General features: G+C 39.9%; 1 protein-coding gene across 4 annotated transcripts in view; it reads right to left on the bottom strand.

Annotated features, from left to right (window-relative positions):
• Window positions 1–22,990, bottom strand: part of CEP126 (centrosomal protein 126) — a 49,735-nt gene that overhangs the window by 7,713 nt on the left and 19,032 nt on the right. For 3 of the 4 annotated variants that reach the window (XM_073338023.1, XM_073338017.1, XM_073338033.1), the window contains exons 6-8: window positions 8,865–11,040; window positions 3,553–3,711; window positions 2,282–2,406 (exon numbers count right to left, since the gene is read on the bottom strand). In XM_073338023.1, the coding sequence (XP_073194124.1) occupies window positions 2,282–2,406; window positions 3,553–3,711; window positions 8,865–11,040 (2,460 nt within the window). Of the gene's footprint in view, window positions 1–2,281; window positions 2,407–3,552; window positions 3,723–8,864; window positions 11,041–22,990 lie in introns of those variants that run through there. The other variant, XR_012158144.1, reaches the window with a different exon arrangement.

Here is a 22,990-nt window from a genome sequence, read left to right as displayed (position 1 = left end):
CTTTTAGTAGATGTCAAGGTTCCTCCCCCACTCTGAACGCTAGGGTACAGATGTGGGGACCTGCATGAAAACTTCCTAAGCTTATCTTTACCAGCTTAGGTCAAAACTTCCCCAAGGTACAAAATATTCCACCCCTTTGTCCTTGGATTGGCTGCTACCACCACCAAACAAATACTGGTTACTGGGGAAGAGCTGTTTGGAAACGTCTTTCCCCCCAAAATACTTCCCAAAACCTTGTACCCCACTTCCTGGACAAGGTTTGGTAAAAACCCTCACCAATTTGCTTAGATGACTACAGACCCAGACCCTTGGATCTTAAGAGCAATGAACAATCCTCCCAACACTTGCACCCCCCCCCCTTTCCTGGGAAATGTTGGATAAAAAGCCAACATTTGCATAGGTGACCACAGACCCAAACCCTTGGATCTGAGAACAATGAAAAAGCATTCAGTTTTCTTACAAGAAGACTTTTAATAGAAATAGGAGTAAATAGAAGTAAAGAAATCCCCTCTGTAAAATCAGGATGGTAGATACCTTACAGGGTAATTAGATTCAAAACATAGAGAATCCCTCTAGGCAAAACCTTCAGTTACAAAAAAGATACACAGACAGAAATAGTTATTCTATTCAGCACAATTCTTTTCTCAGCCATTTAAAGAAATCATAATCTAACATGTACCTAGCTAGATTACTTACTAAAAGTTCTAAGACTCCATTCCTGGTCTATCCCCAACAAAAGCAGCATTTAGACAGACAGAGACCCTTTGTTTCTCTCCCTCCTCCCAGCTTTCGAAAGTATCTTGTCTCCTCATTGGTCATTTTGGTCAGGTGCCAGCGAGGTTACCTTTAGCTTCTTAGCTCTTTACCAGTGAGAGGAGTTTTCCTCTGGCCAGGAGGGATTTTAAAGGGGTTTACCCTTCCCTTTATATTTATGACAGTAGATTTAATAGAAATTTCAGTTGGAACACTGAGGGTTCAAAAGTCCTTTACAGATACCCTTTTATATTCCTTCAAACTCTTCTCTATTTAAGGCTAAATAAGCACAGTCTTTGTAGTATCTCATATGTAAATTTTTCCATACCTCTAACCATTTTCACTGGATCTCTTTGATTTACGCTATTGCATTAATAGTTGCTGGCAATGATGGTAAAATTCACCATTGTGCAAAGGACCAGCACGAAACCTTAAATCCCACATAAGCCCTCAAAACAGGAGTTAAATAGGAATTAAAGGCTGAATTTCATTTTGAATGAATACGGTTGTGAAAAATTACTATGATTCAAAATATGTTCCCAGATATTCAACAAAAAGTGTTCATATGAAAGTTATTTACAAAGCTTCTTAGATGTTGTATTAGTGCTATATACAAATAAGAAATTCCTGTACTAACATAGTTTGGTATTTTTATAGTCTCTTTATTGTCATCATTAGCAATTTTAAAATCAAGATTAGATGTTTTTTCTAATTGATAGTATATACAGGAATTATTTCAGTGAAGCTCTACGACCTGTGTTTTGTAGGAGGTCAAACTAAATAATCACAACAGTCCCTTCTGGTCTTAGAATGTATTAATCTCTCCCGAATGTGCATTTTGTAAAATCCTCTAATGACTGATTTTGTTTTTATTAAAAACACTAATTCATTTATTTTACAAATATTAAAAAACAAGGAGCCCAGTGACTATTAGACATTTTATTTAAAAGTTCTAATAAAAACTTTGAGCATTTTTATATGCCCATATTTGTAATGTATTTAGCTCTGAAATCAATGACAAGTAGGCTAGTGCCAGTAACAGCATCCATGATGTCAACCATATCAGATTACCTTAAACTACATCACATTCCAGTAAGATGTCGCTACCACGACAAGTTTTTACAGCTAAAGCAATATTTAATTCTGCTCTGTATACTTTATATGTACAAAATGATGAAAACAAAACATTTTGATGCAAAGGAAACAGTTATATTTGGAATAAGCAATGTTGATTAATGAATCTCATAACAGCTGTATGCCTTCTATAAAGATATTTGGTAACATTTGGTCTATGTATTTCTGGTGACTGGTTTATAGAAACAAAACCCCTAAAGAAAATAATACATTTGTTGTTAGGGTAGATAAAGTATTTTATTGTGACAATCATTAAAAACTATTGAGAATGTGCAGAGAAACTGTTTTTATGTTTGCAGGAATGTTGGACAAGTATACAGCAGTAGGAGACTATTATTCTGTGATAACCTTTGACTGACATTTTCAGTTCAATGTTCCTGAAACTGATATTTACCTGTGCATGATGAGCGGGTCTCCTTCCTGCAGAGGTTATAATTTGTCTTCTCTGTTCTAAAAGAACTCTACGTTTATTTTCGCTATTGTCGGAAATTTGTTTTCGTCTTATAACAGGAACAGCACCTAAAATGAGAAACACAAAAAAGCAGCCAGTATGTAAAAGCATGCTAAATACAGAGGTGCAAAGATTATTGGCACTTTGATATTACAGTAGAACCTCAAAATTATGAAGACCTCGGGAATGGAGGTTGTTCGTAACTCTGAACAAAACATTATGGTTGTTCTTTCAAAAGTTTACAACTGAACATTGACTTAATACAGCTTTGAAACCACTATGCAGAAGAAAAATGTTGTGCCTCCCCCCCCCCCGCTTTTTTTTTTTTTAAGTCTAACACAGTACCGTACTGTATTTGTTTTTGTCTCTGCTGCTGCCTGATTGTGTACTTCTGGTTCCAAATGAGGTGTGTGCTTAACTGGTCAGTTTGTAATTCTGTTGTTCGTAACTCTGAGGTTCTAGTGTATAGTGACTGATCCTTTATAAATATGTAAAGGTTGATGAAAACTGAATAGTTAGCTAACTTCTGAGTTACCTTTGTGATACAGCAACGTCTAATGACATGCCAAACAATAATTCCATTTTATAAGATAGGCAACATTTAGGAAACAGCCTTAGGACCTGACTATCCAGGGTAATCAGTGCTTCCTACTCAGGGCTGCATGGTCTCAGCTCCCGTTTGATTAAGTTTCATCCCATTTGACTAAGTTTCATCCCATGAGATTTTACTACCACTGCTGTACATATTAGAGCTCCTGGCTATCTTTGTTTTCGCCTTGCTAATTTATGAATATTTGTATTCATTTTAATGTTTTTAAAACAAAAAACACTGCAGCAATTTTCTTCCGATACATAAGCTTAAACTAGATACTATACTGCAAATTTAATTCAGTTTTCTTCTGTGTTTTAATACATTTTCAAAACTCAGCCTCTAACCTACACCTGAGGGAAACATACATCCACACATGGAATTTGCAGGTGCAAATCAGGAACTTGTATACCCAAATAGATATGATATGCTAATTTTGTGCTTACAGTTACTTGATGTGAAAATGGGGGTTCTGCGTGTGCAATTATATATGTGCTTGACCATTTTTTGGGTGTACAATTTGGTAAGGTTTTGAAAATTTGCCCAAGAATGTCTTTTGGTGCTTTTAACAGCATTTTCTCTGTTGTTTTTACTACAGTGATATCTAACAAATAAGATCTCTTACCATTTGATGACGAAGAGAAAAATCCATTCATTCTAGATGATTTAAAACTGGTCAGAAGGTTGCCACTATCAATAGTAACATGGGATATGTTAGCTTTAGTAGGTTGCAAATTAGTGCTACAGGAATTATTGTAATGAACATCGTAATGCCGGAAACCACCTGAAAGGAAACTGAATGTAATGAAGTTGTATTCATTATATACTGAGGAACATTAACAATTTTGAAATGCTGAATTATTAATCAAGTAATACATTTCTGAAAAACAGTCAGTTAGAAGTGAGCTTCTTGATCTGCACCAAGATTAGTTTCATTGGTAAGTAAGCCAAGATGGATTTAGATCTATGAAGTGACTACGGAATAAAGTTTTAGTGAGACTTACCCAACACAGTAACAGAATATGTTAGGACTTGATCCTTCAAGGTATTGAGGACTCTATCCCGATATAGCAAAGCACGTATGCAAGTGTTTAACTCTGAGCATGTGAGTTAGTCCCACTGACATCAGTGGTACCATTCCAGTGCTTACTGTTAAGCATGAGTCCCGATGAGTCGAAAGAATAGTAAATATGGCAGGCGACCAACTTGGCTTAATGGTGAAATCCTAGCGGATCTTAAACATAAAAAAGAAGCTTACAAGAAGTGGAAGGTTGGACATATGACCAGGGAAGAGTATAAAAATATTGCTCGGGCATGTAGGAATGTTATCAGGAGGGCCAAATCGCACCTGGAGCTGCAGCTAGCCAGAGATGTCAAGAGTAACAAGAAGGGTTTCTTCAGGTATGTTGGCAACAAGAAGAAAGCCAAGGAATGTGTGGGCCCCTTACTGAATGAGGGAGGCAACCTAGTGACAGAGGATGTGGAAAAAGCTAATGTACTCAATGCTTTTTTTGCCTCTGTTTTCACTAACAAGGTCAGCTCCCAGACTGCTGCGCTGGGCATCACAAAATGCGGAAGAGATGGCCAGCCCTCTGTGGAGATAGAGGCGGTTAGGGACTATTTAGAAAAGCTGGACGTGCACAAGTCCATGGGGCCGGACGAGTTGCATCCGAGAGTGCTGAAGGAATTGGCGGCTGTGATTGCAGAGCCACTGGCCATTATCTTTGAAAACTCGTGGCGAACCGGGGAAGTCCCGGATGACTGGAAAAAGGCTAATGTAGTGCCAATCTTTAAAAAAGGGAAGAAGGAAGATCCTGGGAACTACAGGCCAGTCAGCCTCACCTCAGTCCCTGGAAAAATCATGGAGCAGGTCCTCAAAGAATCAATCCTGAAGCACTTGCATGAGAGGAAAGTGATCAGGAACAGCCAGCATGGATTCACCAAGGGAAGGTCATGCCTGACTAATCTAATCGCCTTTTATGATGAGATTACTGGTTCTGTGGATGAAGGGAAAGCAGTGGATGTATTGTTTCTTGACTTTAGCAAAGCTTTTGACACGGTCTCCCATAGTATTCTTGTCAGCAAGTTAAGGAAGTATGGGCTGGATGAATGCACTATAAGGTGGGTAGAAAGCTGGCTAAATTGTCGGGCTCAACGGGTAGTGATCAATGGCTCCATGTCTAGTTGGCAGCCGGTATCAAGTGGAGTGCCCCAAGGGTCGGTCCTGGGGCCGGTTTTATTCAATATCTTCATAAATGATCTGGAGGATGGTGTGGATTGCACTCTCAGCAAATTTGCGGATGATACTAAACTGGGAGGAGTGGTAGATACGCTGGAGGGGAGGGATAGGATACAGAAGGACCTAGACCAATTGGAAGATTGGGCCAAAAGGAATCTGATGAGGTTCAATAAGGATAAGTGCAGGGTCCTGCACTTAGGACGGAAGAACCCAATGCACAGCTACAGACTAGGGACCGAATGGCTAGGCAGCAGTTCTGCGGAAAAGGACCTAGGGGTGACAGTGGACGAGAAGCTGGATATGAGTCAGCAGTGTGCCCTTGTTGCCAAGAAGGCCAATGGCATTTTGGGATGTATAAGTAGGGGCATAGCGAGCAGATCGAGGGACGTGATCGTTCCCCTCTATTCGACATTGGTGAGGCCTCATCTGGAGTACTGTGTCCAGTTTTGGGCCCCACACTTCAAGAAGGATGTGGATAAATTGGAGAGAGTCCAGCGAAGGGCAACAAAAATTATTAGGGGACTGGAACACATGAGTTATGAGGAGAGGCTGAGGGAGCTGGGATTGTTTAGCCTGCAGAAGAGAAGAATGAGGGGGGATTTGATAGCTGCTTTCAACTACCTGAAAGGGGGTTCCAAAGAGGATGGCTCTAGACTGTTCTCAATGGTAGCAGATGACAGAACGAGGAGTAATGGTCTCAAGTTGCAGTGGGGGAGGTTTAGATTGGATATTAGGAAAAACTTTTTCACTAAGAGGGTGGTGAAACACTGGAATGCGTTACCTAGGGAGGTGGTAGAATCTCCTTCCTTAGAGGTTTTTAAGGTCAGGCTTGACAAAGCCCTGGCTGGGATGATTTAACTGGGAATTGGTCCTGCTTTGAGCAGGGGGTTGGACTAGATGACCTTCTGGGGTCCCTTCCAACCCTGATATTCTATGATTCTATGATTCTATGATATGTTTAGTGCTTTGTTGGATAAGGGCTAGAGTGCTTAGCACTATGCAGGATCAAACCCTTCGGGAATACTATGCCTTGGTCAGTAAATACAGCACTTGATGCTTGCAGCTCCATTTAAAACAAGACCCTCATAGCTGATCATTTTGTTTACGGAAATTAACATTTTGTTCCCTGACTGCCCTCCCTATTTTGTTTTTCTTTAATATATAGTAGGTTGTATGTTGCAGCAAATAATATTTTTTGTTTTCTAAGCTGCTCACACACACTGCTGAACTTCAGGGTATTGTTGCAGCACTATATGTCACTGAAGAAGAACAGTGCAGGATTCGCTCTCTCTTGGAAAGAACTTTAGGACAAGGATTGTGTCTTCTCATATGCTTGTACAGTGCTGAGAACATTTTGGGCACTACTGTAACATAAATAATAAGTCTCTAAAACCAAATTTGGGTATTTAATTAAATAATCTGACTTAAAGAATACAATAGACATAATGAATAGATACTGAAAGAATACCACCACTGATTTTCAAAGAAAAGGGAATGTCTCCATCTATCCCTCCAGTATATAGGTATGATTGGGGGAGTGGGGCAGGGGAAGAGGTTTAAAATATTTGCATGTGATGCTTAAAATCTGTCTCTAAAAGTTACACTGCTCAGTTGTATGAAGACACAGAAGGGTAGGGAAACAAACTCTCCTCTCTCTCTCCCTGCCTCTTTAACAAAAAATATATTCAAAGCACTCTGCTCTTCCCCAAAGAAGTAGTTTTTGAGACACACAGTGTACTGTGACAAAGTTCCTCCTCTACCTTGGTGGGTCTTGCGCTTATTGGCGGATTTGCTCGCCTTGAAGCTTCATGGCAGCCCTCAGTTTGGCTGTTTTCGTGAGCCCACAGTCCAGGTCAACTCCTCCTGTGTTTGACCAGGAGTTTGGAGGTTTCAGGGGAACCCGGGCCCGCCCTCTACTCTGGGTTCCAGCCCAGGGCCCTGTGGAATGCAGCTGTCTAGAGTGCCTCCTGGAACAGCTGTGTGACAGCTACAACTCCCTGGGCTGCTTCCACATGGCCTCCTCCCAACACCTTCTTTATCCTCACCATAGAACCTTCCTCCTGGTGTCTGATAATGCTTGTACTCCTCAGTCCTCCAACAATATGTGTTCTCACTGTCAGCTCCTAGCACCTCTTGCTCCCAGCTCCTTACACCCACACCACAAACTGAAGTGAGCTCCTTTTTAAACCCAGGTGCCCTGATTAGCCTGCCTTAATTGATTCTAGCAGCTTCTTGATTGGCTGCAGGTGTTCTAATCAGCCTGTCTGTCTTAATTGTCTCCAGAAGGTTCCTGATTGTTCTGGAACCCTCCCGGTTACCTTACCCAGGGAAAAGGGACCTACTTAACCTGGGGCTAATATATCTGCCTTCTATTACTCTCCTGTAGCCATGCAGTCCAACCCTGTCACAGTATGTACTGTAAATAAAGTGACAGGCCCAATTATAAGGGACATGGAAGCTCCTTATTTTAATAGAAGGGGGCTCTGCACCAGCCTGAGTGATCCTTAGGATGGTCACAACAGTATGGTAGGAGGCACAGAGTGGCTCCTGGTACACGAAGTGGAGTTGGTGGAGTCATGGACTCTGCCTCTAGAAGAGGGTGCAAGGATGGAAAACCACACAGCAGCTCAGCTGGGTACAGTGTGGGGACACAGGATTCCATTACTGCTCCAAGGCATAGAACTTGGCTAGAGTACAAAGGGGTTACTTGGAAAGCATTTGTAAATATAAATTAATCAGTCTGAAACATGCTTTCAAAGTTAATTAGCAGGAAGATATGATTTAGTCTTTTAAATTTTCTTGTGTATCTTTTGCTCTGTCTTGCCCATAGTTATTTCTACAGTAATGTTCCCAGAAAATGTTTTTGTAAAGCACGTAAAGCTTCTATAAATTCACTCTGACACAAATATTTGCCAGCACAGTGACATATGGCTGTTAGAAATTTCTTCCACTTTCTTTATTCTATTAACATGGGCAACTTTCTTTGAAACATTCCCTGTGTTAGTGACACTTAGAGTCTTCGCAATACCAAATATTTACAGAGCAGTCACTTTAAAAACATGGCAGATTTATGGCTCTTTCATGAGATCCTGTCAAAAAACATTTTCCCAGATGACAGAGTCCTGCCAGCTGATAGTGGCTGGCAGGTGGTAAGCTATAGTTTACCATATAAAACTCACTCATTTTACTGGTTTCAGAGTAACAGCCGTGTTAGTCTGTATTCGCAAGAAAGAAAAGGAGTACTTGTGGCACCTTAGAGACTAACCAATTTATTTGAGCATGAGCTTTCGTGAGCTACAGCTCACTTCATCGGATGCATGCATCCGATGAAGTGAGCTGTAGCTCACGAAAGCTCATGCTCAAATAAATTGGTTAGTCTCTAAGGTGCCACAAGTACTCCTTTTCTTTTTTACTCATTTTACTGTTAACTTGTTCTCTGCCTTCCTCCTCCCACATGTATTTGTTTCATCCACCTGTCTTTGGGGTAAGGATTTTCTTTTTATTTAATGCTTGTAATGTACCCAAGAAAATGGGGCCACCATCTCTGACTGGGGCCTCTAGGAGATAACAGATAATGACCAAAGTAGAAACTCTTCATACTGTTGTGTGAAAGGTGAAAACAGCATTTGTAACTGAATGCAAGAGCCTGTTATCATTTTAAAACTCCCTATTTTGAAAAAAACAAGAATGGTTCTTACCAGCAGCATAATCCTTTTGAGCTAGGGCACTATTCACACCCTGCCACAAAAGATTTATTTCTTCATCAGTTGGTGTACGATCAAGGCGTAGTCCATTTTCTGCACATACAGGTTTCCTTTTGGTACCAGTTATCAAGCTGTCTTGCTGGGCAATTGTCTGAATATTATTTACAGTGTAATTTGTCTTTTCCAAAAGCTCACTTGGAGATACATTGTAGGAAGGTGGGGTTGCCAATGTCACGGTGACCAAGTCAGAACTACAAGTAATACTCTTATTATTTTCTATAGTGGTTCTATTTAAAACCTGATCTGCTGGCAAAAGATGTCTTGCATTTACATAGTTACCATTTGTAGTGTTGGATTGAAGTTTGGAAGAATTTACTGGTTGACACATAGCGTCTGCAACATTTTGATCAGTCTTGTTGCCTGGTACAGGTTTAGGTGGTGGATGAGGTACAATGATTTTACCCTGAGCTTTTATAACCTTATGAACTTCACTAGCAGACTGTGGTCGGATTATAGTGCCCTTTCTATTCTTAGATGTAAAACCTGACTGGGTTTTGGCAGATCTTGGTCTTCTGATTATCTTTGTCTTACCTTTATGCAGATTACCTTTCTGAATTTTAGAGTCACCACTATATCTTTCATCACCCTTTGATGCCATCCAAGCTTGTTTAGCAAAGTGGTAACCTGTAGATACAAAAGAACGCAGAGGCATACAGTCTCTTTCTGAGCCTCCAGCAGCAACAATTTTTGTGGATATCGAGGGATAATCCTGGTGATTTTCTGTGCAGATAGAATTTGTGGTGCAAGCGGGAATACTTCTTAAATTACTGTTAATAGCATTCAGTTTACTTTGAACATAAGATGGCTGCAACTGTGCCTGAGATACTCCTGTGGTATTCTTTTCTGAACACTCTTCATCATCTTCTACTACTATTTTGTCAATTTCATCAAACCATCTGAGTTTCTTATTAGTCTTTTGATTTTCTGCATCTTTCTCTTTTATTTTTGCCAATTCTAAACTGTCTCTGATAGAAGATGCAGTTTGATTCCCAAAGCAGATCCTTCGGTTCATAACCACTGCTTTGAAACAATAATTTTCATATTTAGATTCTTTCTTTAAAATGCTTTTGGGCAATTTCACTCCCTTTCGCTCATGCATGTTATTTCTCAGGTATCTGTGATGTTCAGACAAGTCACAATTAAACTTTGCATTAGACAAAGGTGACATGGCTTCAGCCACATTTCCCTTTTCTTCTTTTTTGTCCTCTTCTTGATCAGCGTTGCACAAAATGGAAGCATTAGATGTGTCTTGAAATAAAGATGATCCCTGATTAATACCATTAAAATTTTTAATGTTTTCATCTTTTGTTTCTGACAAATTGTTTAGATCATCAGTACATGGCACTGTGTTTGTATTTTTGCCCTTTTGTAAAGGATTAGCTGAGATGGTACTGTTGTGAACACCAGTTGAATTCCATGGTTTTGGAGGTAAGATTACAGGTGTTGCCATAGGTTGATTTGAGGTTTGTACTGATGAGGTGGTTCTTCTCTGTTGGGTCAGTTCAGAACTCTGCTCCTGTACAGAATCTGGAACTCGTTCTCTTGGAGTAGGATCAGAGGTGGCCCAGGGTTTGCTGGATTTGAACACAAGGCTATCAGTGGCTAATGAACTCTCTCTACTAACCATTCCAGAAGATGGAACTTTCAACATATTGTTTTTTTCCTCTTTCCTATTTTGCATAAAAGTATACGGACTGTTTACAAAGGTTATTTGATTATCGGAAGTACATATCTGTGTTCTTTTTTCTGTTCCACTAGAAACAAATGATTTCTGTTTTGGATTGTGTATATTTTCAGCAGGAATTAGAACATTTTGTTTAGCTAAAGTGTCATGAAAAGGAGTGTTTGCCTGGCTATTTTGGGTATTTAAATTTATCAGCCAATTATTTACATGTTGATTTTTAGAAAAAGTTAGTTCAGGTGTATCAAGGAAGCTCTTATTCGTAGACTGTGATTTTTGTGAATCGTAGAGTATAGAGTCGTCCCACTGTGTAGTCAAAGATATTTCACTAGGTGTTGTATAATTTTCATTTTGTTCTCCTGCCTCAAGGCTGTCCAGGCTTGACGGGCTGTCATAATTTGTTATTTGGTTGACTTCTTGGTGAAAATTCTGAAACACAGAAGTAAAACAGGACTGCTTACATTCATAATATGCTATTGTATTGATTAGTACTGTTTTGTTCTTTTATATTAATTAAAGCTTAGGTTAAAATCAGATAAATACTACTACACTTTCGGTAGAGTAACGGAAGTTATTTTCACTCTTATGTTCACAGCATCATCAATTGATATCATTTATTATATTTATTACAAAAGAAAAGAATGAACTTTTGAGATCACATTCTAAGGAAACAGATGTATAATTCAAGGATTTTATTTCTGTGTTCTTATATCAGTTCTTCAAGAGCAGAATTAAAAAATACATTGGTGTAGTCATGGATCTATTGCCACTGCCTAATCCTCAAAACTTCCCTGGGTGCTAAGACACAAGGAGCATCCTAGAGATCTGGGCTTTATGGCATTCAAGGGACAACACAATTTAGGTTTCCTAAATCCTGTTGCCATCCATGCAGTGAAATCACAATAGTTCTGCTGTGGTCAGGGACATCTACATCGGTGGGGTTGTGGGGCTTTAAAATTTTTAGTCTCTTGCACTGAACTGCTCTCATTTTGTTGACCCACAAATTACATTACTTTCCAGCAAGATGGTTACTATCAGGACTAAGCAGTGAAATGACAACAATTAGGCATTTTTATTTTTAAAGATATTTTATAGTCAATAAATGGTGAGAATTGCAGCTCCCATGTGAACTTTCAAATTGGTCCACTTAATAAAACAGATGCATGTTATTTTAAATATTCAAGCCCTGATTCTCCACCATGTCCATGCACTATGCTGCCCCTGACAACTTTCACCTGGTACAGGGTTCCCCTACATGAAGGGAATGCTATACTTGCTATCTTCATTTAGTGGGCAGGAGAATCCAATAATCATTTTTTTCACAGTTTGCAATGAAATTCATCTTAAAAGTTTATTGCTAATACCAAATATCTGACGGTAAAACCCTCATCACTTCTAATCCTCTGTAATTTTACAATCTTTGCAGAGGTAGATAATTGGGTTGTGAATCAGGAACCATAACAGAAAAAAGCATAGCTTCTAACTTTTAGTATATTGTACTATATTTATGAGGAAATTGTTACTTAAGCTACCTTTCCATCCCCTTTACACTTCCGGAACAGCACAAAGAAGATGGAGTGAGGCCATGGCTATAACTCAGACTGGAATTTGTGCATAATATTGGAATAAATATCCTTATCCTTATGCAAAGTGTCATGACATCTTTTCTCAATTCTAGCGGTTACAACTCAACCACCTATGATCTTATACAAAGTTCATCACAAGAGTATCTTAACACAACACATTTTAAAAGAAATACATAGCATCTCGATTTCTTTCTTTTTATCTCTCAGGAGGAAGGAAATTACATCACATCCAAAAGCATACAGTAGTGCAGTGCCGTTCACCTCCCCAAAACACCTTAGTGAGACACTAACACAGTAATTATCTCAGAGGAAGGAGTGGCACCTACTGAATCATCAAAGTCATCTCTTTCAATACTAAGGTGTTCGGTGGATGTCTTTCATTCCAGTACTGCCCCAGCCTGGACATACATAATTTATAATATCTAATGGTATCATTACACAAGGCAGTATGTCTGAAACTGTACACAAACAATGAAAGAAAAATGGCATTTCAATTATTTTCCTATTTTCTCTCCACTTCTTTTTGTTATAGTTTTAATGCCCTGCCTCAACACTGTAGACTAGACAACTGATTTCAGAATCTAACATGAATTAAATTTAGGGTTGCCAACTTCCTAATTGCAGAAAACCGAACACTTTTCCTCCCCGTCCTCCTGCCCCTTCCCTGAGGCCCCGCCCCCCACTCACTCCATCCCTCCTTTCTCTGTCGCTTGCTCTCCCCCACCCTCACTCACTCACTTATTTTCACTGGGCTGGGACAGGGGGTTGAGGTGTGGGAGGGGGTGAGGGTTCCAGGTTGAGGTGCGGGCTCTGAGGTGGGGCCAGGCATGAGAGGTTTGGGGTGTAGAAGAGGGCTCCAGGTTGGGGGGTGGGACTGAGTGGTTCAGAGTGTGAAAGAGGGCTCTGGGCTGAGGCAGGAGATTGGGGTGTGGGAGAGAGTACGGGCTCTGGGCTGGAGGTGCGGGCTCCAGGGTGGGGCCAGAAATGAGGGGCTCAGTGTGTGGGAGGGGGTGCAGGCTCCAGGAGAGAGTTTGGGTTTGATCGGGGGATTGTGGTGTGGAAGGGGGTGAGGGGTGCAGACTCTGGGTGGCTCTTACCTCAGGTGGCTACCGAGAAGCAGCAATATGTCCCTCCAGCTCCTAGGGGGAGGGGCAACCAGGGGGTTCTGTGCACTGTCCCCGCCCACAGGCGCCGTCCCCACAGCTCCCACTGACTGCAGTTCCCAACCAATGGGACCTGCGGAGCCAGCGCTTGGGGTGGGGGCAGAACGCGGAGCCCCCATAGCCGTCCCTCTACCTAGAAGCCAGAGGGATATGCTGGCCACTTCTGGGAGCGGGGCGGGGAGCCTGCCAGCTCTGCTGCTCCAGCAGCACAGCCAACCGAACATTTAACGGCTTGGTCAGAGGTGCTGACCAGAGCCACCAGGGTCCATTTTCGACCGGGTGTTTCAGTCGAAAACTGGATACCTGGCAACCCTAATTACATTCTGGTGAAAAGAATAGTAGGAGATACATTAAGAATAATAGTGCAAGCACTATTTTTTTTTTTTGGCTTGTAACTTTAAAGGGAAACATTTGCAAATTGGAAGAAACAGGACTAACTATGGTAAGAAATTATATCTCCTTTAACAGTTATGTTGAAAGAGCTGAATTTCTGAAGGCTTATTAAAGAAACCACACACAAAAAAATCTGTTAATAAATAAGTACATCTTTCCCCAGCGGAATGCTATTTATTTTAATATTGTTATTGTTAAACTACAATATTGCATATTTTAAAGTTGTTCAATGATTTTCAATCGCAAAATAAAAATTTTGAGAGCCCTTTTGAAACAAAAGTATCTTGAAAGACTTTTTATGGTTGAATTAAATCTTATCTTGCACTAAATGTTCAGATGCAGGCTTATATTATAGTTATTATCTGAGATAAAGAAACCAAATACAAGAACAAAGAACCAAGTGTAGGCAAAGATCCCTTTAGGGAACATTTTCAAACTAAGACTATGCAAGCTGGTGTCTTTCTAGTAAAACAGAATATATGGTTACTTATTAACCTTTCCTTTTAGCCAAATTATATTTTAACCTCTATTTGAGCTTTGCAGCTGAAGAAAGAAGGGGAAAAAATTCCTTTCTAAATTTTCTACATAAGACCACACTTTGGGATTAGCTGCAGTGTTTCCAGCTAGTAAAAATGTACAAGATATCAAGGACCTCATTCTTATTCTCATTTATACCCGGTCTCCACCTAAAGATAAGTAAAGGTGTATTTCTAAACTTATTTAGTTAAACGGAGGCAGAACTTTGAGTGGACTCTACTATATCAGAAAAGGATTACTTGTGGCACCTTAGAGACTAGCAAATTTATTTGAGCATAAGCTTTCGTGAGCTACAGCTCACTTCATTGGATGCATGCAGTGGAAAATACAGTGGGGAGATTTATATACATAGAGAACATGAACCAATGGGTGTTACCATACACACTGTAATGAGAGTGATCACTTAAGGTGAGCTATTATCAGCGGGGTGGGGGGGGGGCACAGACTTTTTGTAGTGATAATCAAGGTGGGCCATTTCCAGCAGTTGACAAGAACGTCTGAGGAACAGTGGGGGATGGAGGGGGGGGGGGAAATAAACAAGGGGAAATAGTTTTACTTTTACTTTGTCATTACACAAAGTAAAACTATTTCCCCTTGTTTATTTCCCCCCTCCATCCCCCACTGTTCCTCAGACGTTCTTGTCAACTGCTGGAAATGGCCCACCTTGATTATCACTACAAAAAGTCCGTGCCCCCCCCCCCCCCCGCTGATAATAGCTCACCTTAAGTGATCACTCTCATTACAGTGTGTATGGTAACACCCATTGGTTCATGTTCTCTACGTATATAAATCTCCCCACTGTATTTTCCACTGCATGCATCCAATGAAGTGAGCTGTAGCTCACGAAAGCTTATGCTCAAATAAATTGGTTAGTCTCTAAGGTGCCACAAGTAATCCTTTTCTTTTTGCGAATACAGACTAACACGGCTGCTACTCTGAAACCTGTTACTATATCAGAGTAAACTTGGCTTATATCAGTTTAGTTGCATTTGAATTATCCAGAATCTTCATAGTTCTGCCTAATCCTATTCATCTCATCATCCCAGACACATACTATGCACATCAAGTCAGGATTTTATCATTGCTTTGGATCTCTCTCTCTGATTTTAAAGTTCACTGATTTCTCCTTCACCCGTTGCTACTTTTGATACTGCTCTGTTGCCTCAGTGGACACACCTAATGCACAGTAATTTAGTACTTAGTGGTTTCCTTCAGTCTTCTAGGTTTGTTAAATAGTTTTTAGTTTGGAATTATCTGAGTCACTTCCCTAATTTGCTGTTGCTGTGGTTAAGTTATCTGCAGGATGTAATAACCCTTTTTTGTACCATCATGGTTTTTTTCTGCCCAAAAATAACTTAATGCATCTTTTCTTTCTTCTATACAAGTAGGCTTGGGAGAATTGGATTTAAAAAAAAATAATTTTGATGGATAGTATTAATTGTTTGAAGCATTTTCCTTGAGTTAAATTTTCACAGCTGCAGAAAAATATGGGGGGGGGGGAATTAGACAATTATTTAATGACAGTAGACAGTGAGACTCAAACAGTTAAAGCTTTATAACCATTGAAACACTAGTTGTCAATACCATGTCAAAATATACAAAATAAATATTGGTAAATCAAACTCAAGTTCTCAAGCAGCATTTTTCTTACTTTGCCTATCTGCAAAATTCAATTATCATTGGTAGAAATATTTTTTGTAAGTTTGTGTATGTCTGATGAAATCAAAGTTTACTAGTATTAACCAATAAAAATCTAATCCTTCCAAGCCTACGTATAAGCAACTTAGAAGTACAAAAATAGAATGTGCAAATATAAAAAAAAGAGAGACTGACTTAATATTTATTTTGATATTTGGAAAAGACATCTCGCACTGGGGAAAAGTTTGATTTCAACTACAGCAATTTTCCTGTGAATAATTTCTACTAAGGTGAAACCAAATATTCAATCCCCATCATGTATGTTCCGGGACTGAGAATTTCATTAACAGTACTCAAATCCTAAATTCTTTTCTGTCTGGTTTGGAATTGAAAGAATCCAGTGTCTTTCCAGCCACTTTGTCTCATTTTTGTACTACTGATTATATAAGTAGGATGGCAACAAATACTAAAGGTTGGGTTTTAAAAAGCACCTATGTGAGGTAGGTGCATAACTCTCATTGAATGTTAATGGGACTTAAGTGCTTTTGAAAATTTTACCCCAAACCTAGATGTTTTCCCAGCAGTAACAAACACTGATATCCTGATGCTTCTGAATTGATCAGAGACTTGAAAGGTTTTGCTCAGACCCAGCAATTCATCTTCTACATCTCAGTTATCAGTATGCTTTCTATATTCGCTTTGCTAATACCCTTTGTGGAATATATTTAATCATGACAGCGTGTGATGTGTATGGAATTCAGTGCAAGTCTCAGAGGCAATGCCCCACTATAATTTAAATCTCACTTCAAAGGCTACTGCCAGTAGTTTTAGACGCTGTTACTATTGAACTCCATTGGTGTCCCCAGGGGTCATTCTGTGGCTCATGTTATTTGCTATTTACATATAACCATTTTCACAGTTATGTGAACTATTGATGTCTGAGGAGGTAAGGTAGTCTGTTTGTTCTCCCTGTGGGATAAGACCTCCTATTGGAAATGGCTGTGAATTTCCAGAAGCACAATATATTATCCAACATTTTAATATTTATCCATTTATGTTTAAATTTAGCTTCGTAACTTAAATATGCACTTCAGATGGAACCCTACTTGAGGAACCCTTAGGGAAAAGTCCTACAGAACGAGATGAAATAAATACAAGTCTTACAGAAATGTTTCTAAAATCCTATAACCCTGTAAAATCTGGTAGAGAATATCTTTCATAAAGGTTTTTGGAATTACACGTAGCACATATAGTAACACCTACGGTTAAGGCTGCATAAAACTTTATATTTTAAGACCAGAGGGGAGGCAGAGGGGCAGGAGTTGTGCAGTGGATAGGCTAAAAGCAGATGCGGGGGGCAACGTAACTGAGTAAAAGCTTGGGATAGGAGCACGAGTTGGACCAAGCCAGGACCTGGGTAGAAAGAGGGGAAAGGATAGCAGCAGGAGACAGGACAGGATCTGTGGATGGGTGGGAGGAGAGCACGACAAAGAGACATTTTTTTGTTCTACAAATGAAAGCACCCAACTCATATTTTAGTATCAGTAGTCTTACCTTTCTAATGCGATGGATGTGCCCTCTTTCCCCTGCCATGGCAGCCCCCAAGCTGGGGCTGGGAAGGAGAGAGGGTCTTCCCCACTGGGGCTGAGAAGGAGTGGGGGTCTCTCCCTTGCCGCAGGAGCCCCCAAGCTGGGGCTGGGAAGGTGGGCCATCTCTCCCCGGCAGCCGCAGCCCTGGAGCTGGGGAAAGTCGCCTCTTTCTCTGGCCCACTCAGCCCTGCATGTCCCAAATTCCCCCCACCCCCTCTTCTCATCCAATTGCCCCCTCCCATCTACCTCTTATTTCCCCCAAGGCCACCACCTCACCTTACATGTGTGTCTTCTCCAGGGTCCAGGCACCTAATTAGTGGGGTTTGAGAACCTCTGATATGGATGATAATGGCATTGTACTTCTACTAGTTTCTCTATTAGCTCAAGTGGTGGAAGGTTATGCTGTGGATCTAAAGAAGCCAACCTTGCTAATGAGCCATAGTCACAATATGGGTCCACATGAAGACATTTATTTATTTCAATTATGGAAAAATTTTAGGAAATCACATTAAATAAATGTTAATGTTGCAAAGTCAAGCACTCAAAAGTTAGGAAAAGCCAGAATTAAGGTTCCTTTGGAACCGTGATTTGGCTCTCTTGTGCGTATGCATTACTATACAGCAGAGGTTCTCAAACTGTGGTCTGCGAACCAGTAGTGGTCTGCGAGCTGCATTCACGTAGAAGAGAAAGAGGCGACTTTCCCCAGCTCCAGGGCTGCGACTGCCAGGGAGAGATGGCCCTCCTTCCCAGCCTCAGCTCTGTGGCCGCTGTGGCAGGGGAGATACCCTCCTCCTTCCCAGCCCCAGCTCGGGGACTGCTGTGGCAGGGGAGAGAAGGAGAGACCCCCCCCCCACTCCTTCTCAGCCCAAGCTTGGGGAAGGTAAAGACTACTCATATTAAAATATGAATTATGTGCTTTTATTTGTAGAACAAAAAAACATTATTACGTTTTTTTTAATATAGGACTTTTATCCAAAGTGCTTTGCAATAGTTAGCTAATGGTACAAACAACATCTGGAAAGATCATTAAGTGGTCTGCCGAGACCCTCAACAATTTTCAAGTTGTCCACGAAAAAAAAAAGTTTGAGAACCACTGCTATACAATTTAAAAACAGAATCACATATTACTTTTTCAACAGAATCCCTGCCTCATTCAGTGCACAGGAGGAACTGTGGAGGGAATGAATCAGGTGTGTATAGAGAATGAGGTTATTGTCTGTAGGACCCCAGCATCATTAGTTGCAAAAGTTGGAAGATGTGTGGTAAATAAGATAGGGAACAAAAAGTCTTACAGTTAAGGTGTTTGAATGCTGCCCTGGACAATTAGATTCCATCCTTACCTTTGCCAGAATTATTATGTCACATGAAGCAAAAATTTCTGAGATGGCTACTGTGTGTTCCTCATTTTCTGGGCACCCAACGTGAGAAACCTGGTGTCTGATTTGCAGAAATGTGGAGTACACACAACTGCAACTGAGATTCAATGGAAGCTCTACCCTGAACATTAGAAGTGCTGTAAAAACAATAAATACTCAGAAAAATCACATCCTAGACTTCTCAAATTGGGCAAAAATAGTTAACACTTTTGACAATTCTGATTTTAATCTTTGGGCCTCAGTTCCTAATGTGTAATACTGATTACACCTCACAGGAGTGTAATGAAGAAAAAATAATTAATGTATGTAAAGGACTAAGATACTATGATGAGAACACCATAGTAAAGTCCACAAGCAAATTAATAATTCTGTATTCAGTGCATGGTTTGGATGATGTGCTTTAAATAATGCATAAAGCCACAAACTGAATGATGAGGATGAAAATACATATTGAATAGATGAGTATTCCATCCATCGTGTGCACTGAATGAGGGAGGGCTTCTGTGGAAAAAAGTTTGCAATCATGTAACTGAAGACTATATCATAATGCATATGCACAAAGGAACCAAACAGATGGGCAACCTTAATTCTGATGTTTCCTAACTTTTAACTATCCTTCTGAATGCATCTCTTTATAAAATTACTCTCTCCCAACACAACCACTTCACCAAGCAAGCACAACTATTAGTGCTGGGGAAATAATAATCTGGTAAATGGGAGTGTGCAGAAAAGCAAAAGGGACGGGGTGGTGGTGCACAGTTAAAGTTGTGTTCATGGTAGTTGTAATGGTAAGGTGTGTACTTGTGGGTGGAAGAGGAGACAGTTATGTACTGTTAGGTGTCTTAACTTCTCATTTCCTTGCTTTTGTGGTTTGTGCCAGGCATGTTGTATGTGCAGCAACCCTAACTTCTTCACAGCAAAGTGCTTTTAGATATTAATTAATTGGTGAAGCAGATTCCTTTCATTTGTGGTTTGCTATGTTGTGGCCCTTACCCGCATAAGTATCTGCTAAAGTGGACCCCTGTATCTATGTAAGGTGCCCTTGAAACCACAAACCCAGATTGCCAGATCTTGAGTGAAGGTGTAGTTCCATTCTATAGATCAAGAAAACACATGTGCTTGGAAGCAATTGTAATTTCACTTACATAAGAATACTCTGAGAAATACACTGGCAGCTATATTTTAATTTAATTGGGCAGCTATATTTACTTTGATTAATAAGAGTTATAGCTAATATAAAGTTTACTTTAGTGTCATTTGGAATAGAAAAATAATCTGGATTATGTTGCTATATTGCAGGACTGAATGAGAGCCAACAAAAACTTGACGTCATTGACTTTGCTAAGAGGAAAGTTAATGTGGAGGTCACCTGATTCTGTCATATGACCAACACATTCAATTTTAGCTATTAGTTTTAACCTATAAAAATGGCCATTTATGTAAATGTAACTCTCCACCAAATTAAACTTGATTTCTATCCAAATTCCATGTACTCCTTAACAGTCCTTTTAAGAACCTGTTTTCCCTAATTAGCCCAAGAAACTATACAACTTCTTAGAAAGACAAGGTAGGTGAGAAAATATCTTTTAATAGTTATATTAATAAATTAAATTAAAATTAATGTAATATTTAGTCCAATACAAGTTATTACCTCACCCACTGTGTCTCTCTACTATCTTGGGACCAACAAGGCTACATCAATACTGCAAACATACAACTTTTTGACACTCTGACAAACAGTATAGAATGGAATGCTCTTTTTTTTTTCTTTTTTTAATCTCAGTCACGTCTAGATGTCTGAACAAGGCAGCATGATAGAACATGCACTGAAGATGCAAGTGATGATGCAGGTCAACTCCATCCACAATAATGCAAAGGTACTGCAAAAATGAATTCCATTTTCCCAATGAGTTCCATTAATTACCTTTAACATTTTAGTTTTAAAGAAGTATAGTTCAATTCTGCAAATACACAGGAGAAACTTTGCTAATGCGGTCAATGGTCACATGAGTCAACTCAAAGAGATGCAAGCAAGGTTACCCACATGCATAAGTGTCTGCAGGATTGGTCTTCTCAAGGTTGTATTTATTAACTCATCATGAAATAAAAACAAAACACGTTTTTTCATTATTTCAAATACAATGAAATTTATATATGTGTAGAACAGATCAGGTACTATTTTTTTACAGGTTTCTGCCTTCTTCAGTAAATGGGGATTTAATTACTCAGTTTTTCTTTCTATTCCCCTCATTCAATGTGTGGACCACACCTTTATGCACACCATCCAACCCTGAGTTGAATGCAAAATTACTGATTTCCTAAAGGGTGTTTTTATGATGCTCTCACAATTATATCTACTTCACAAACATTAATAAATTTATCTTCATAACACCTCTGAGTGGCATGGTATTATCTTAATTTTATAGCTCGCAACCCTGAGACACAGTGTTAAAGACCAAAAGTGTCCACTAATTTTGGGTGCCCAAATTGAGACACCTTGGGCCTGGTTTTTCAGAATACTTAGCATTTTTATAGCACTTTGTGTGTTCCAACACAGAGCCAATGGAGTTCAGTTGCAGCTGTGAGTGTTCTGAGCACCAGAAAATCTCATGTGGAGCACCAGAAAAAATGAGGAAAACACAATTAGCGGCCAATTGTAAACATTTCGGTTTAAGAAACTTACCCATTGAAGTCTGTGGCAGAGACAAAGAAAGGATCCAATTAATCAGAGTGACATAAATTTCCTGATCTATGGGGCCACTCCTACTTTTCCTGCAATCCTCTGCCTAATCCACTACACACCATCCAATTTCTGCAACGAATGAGGCAGGGTCCTGCAGACCATTCACTACGTACACATTTGATTGATTTCCAAGCCCCAGACATCCTGTGCACTGAATGAGGCAGGGATCACGTGGAAAAAATAGTTTGTATTCATGTAATTGAAGTCTTTCTCATACATAATGCATATGCACAATCCTTAATTCTGGTATTTTCTAATTTTTGAGTGCTTCAATTGCCACCTACCATTCTTTTAACATAATAGATTACATTAAAATAAAATTTCTATATTTTGGTTAGTTTTTATTTTATCTGCGTCATTAGGGAATGCACCATTACATACACAGCAGAGACCTCTTCCATTTGAAGTAGTAGGCTATCATCCTCTCTGTGGACCACACTTTGCCACTGGGTTTCACAGCTATTTGCCACCAGCAGAGTAATGTAGACACTCAGGACTCTTGGGTTCAATTCATGGTCTCTAAGTGAGTGTGCTCTATTTGTTTTTAGACCCCTTTGCCCAGGCTGTCTTTTTTCTCCTCTGCTCCTGTACACCCCCAATCTCCTTTCCAACCTCCTATAATTCCAGTTCTGTCCCCTTTCCCTTCTGCTGTCCCTTATGCTTTATTTTTCCTGCTCCCAATCTCCCTGTTCCCCTCACCTCCTGCATTACTCAATCCTCTGCAGTCCAGTCACTGTTTCTTCCTCCTCTTGCACACTGCTTGGATTGGGCCCCAGCAGCATGAGCACTGAAAGCACAGGAGAGAAGTTACTCTCAGTTACTGTGCTCAGCATTAAAGCGTCCTCTGGCTGCCAAAAAGAGCAGTTGCAGGGAAAAGCCTGCTCAGCCTCTGCACTGGGGCATGCTCATTACAGATGGAATAATTGGCGAATTCAACTGCCAAACTAAAGATTTCTGTGGAAAGGAACATTTATGAGTTTCTACCCAATTTTAACACATCTCCTCAAAGCAAGTGCGAACTGACAATTTTTAGAGGCTTATAACATGGACAAATTTTATATGGACTGCAAAAGATACATCCCTGATACCTGGGCAACCTCCTTTCCAAGTTTCAAGTCCCTGCTACAAAGCATGGCGGTGCTTGTTTATCTTAACTAAATGGCTGTAAGAATTTTTTAATGTGGGCAAAACAATGTATTTTCCCCCAATCTCATTCTTAGAAATGGCTGAACTGTTATAATAGAAACTTTCCAAAAAGTTCAGCCAGGTCTGGAACACTTCCGCACAAACAGTTAATAATCTTGGGTAATGGTGGATGGACCACTGCAAAATGCAGATTTATTTCTGGAACAAT

This window comes from Lepidochelys kempii, chromosome 1 (assembly GCF_965140265.1).
Source record: "Lepidochelys kempii isolate rLepKem1 chromosome 1, rLepKem1.hap2, whole genome shotgun sequence".
Classification (NCBI taxonomy): domain Eukaryota; kingdom Metazoa; phylum Chordata; order Testudines; family Cheloniidae; genus Lepidochelys; species Lepidochelys kempii.
The sequence above is the reverse complement of the archived record's forward strand: the minus strand, read 5'-3'. Positions and strand labels throughout refer to the sequence as shown.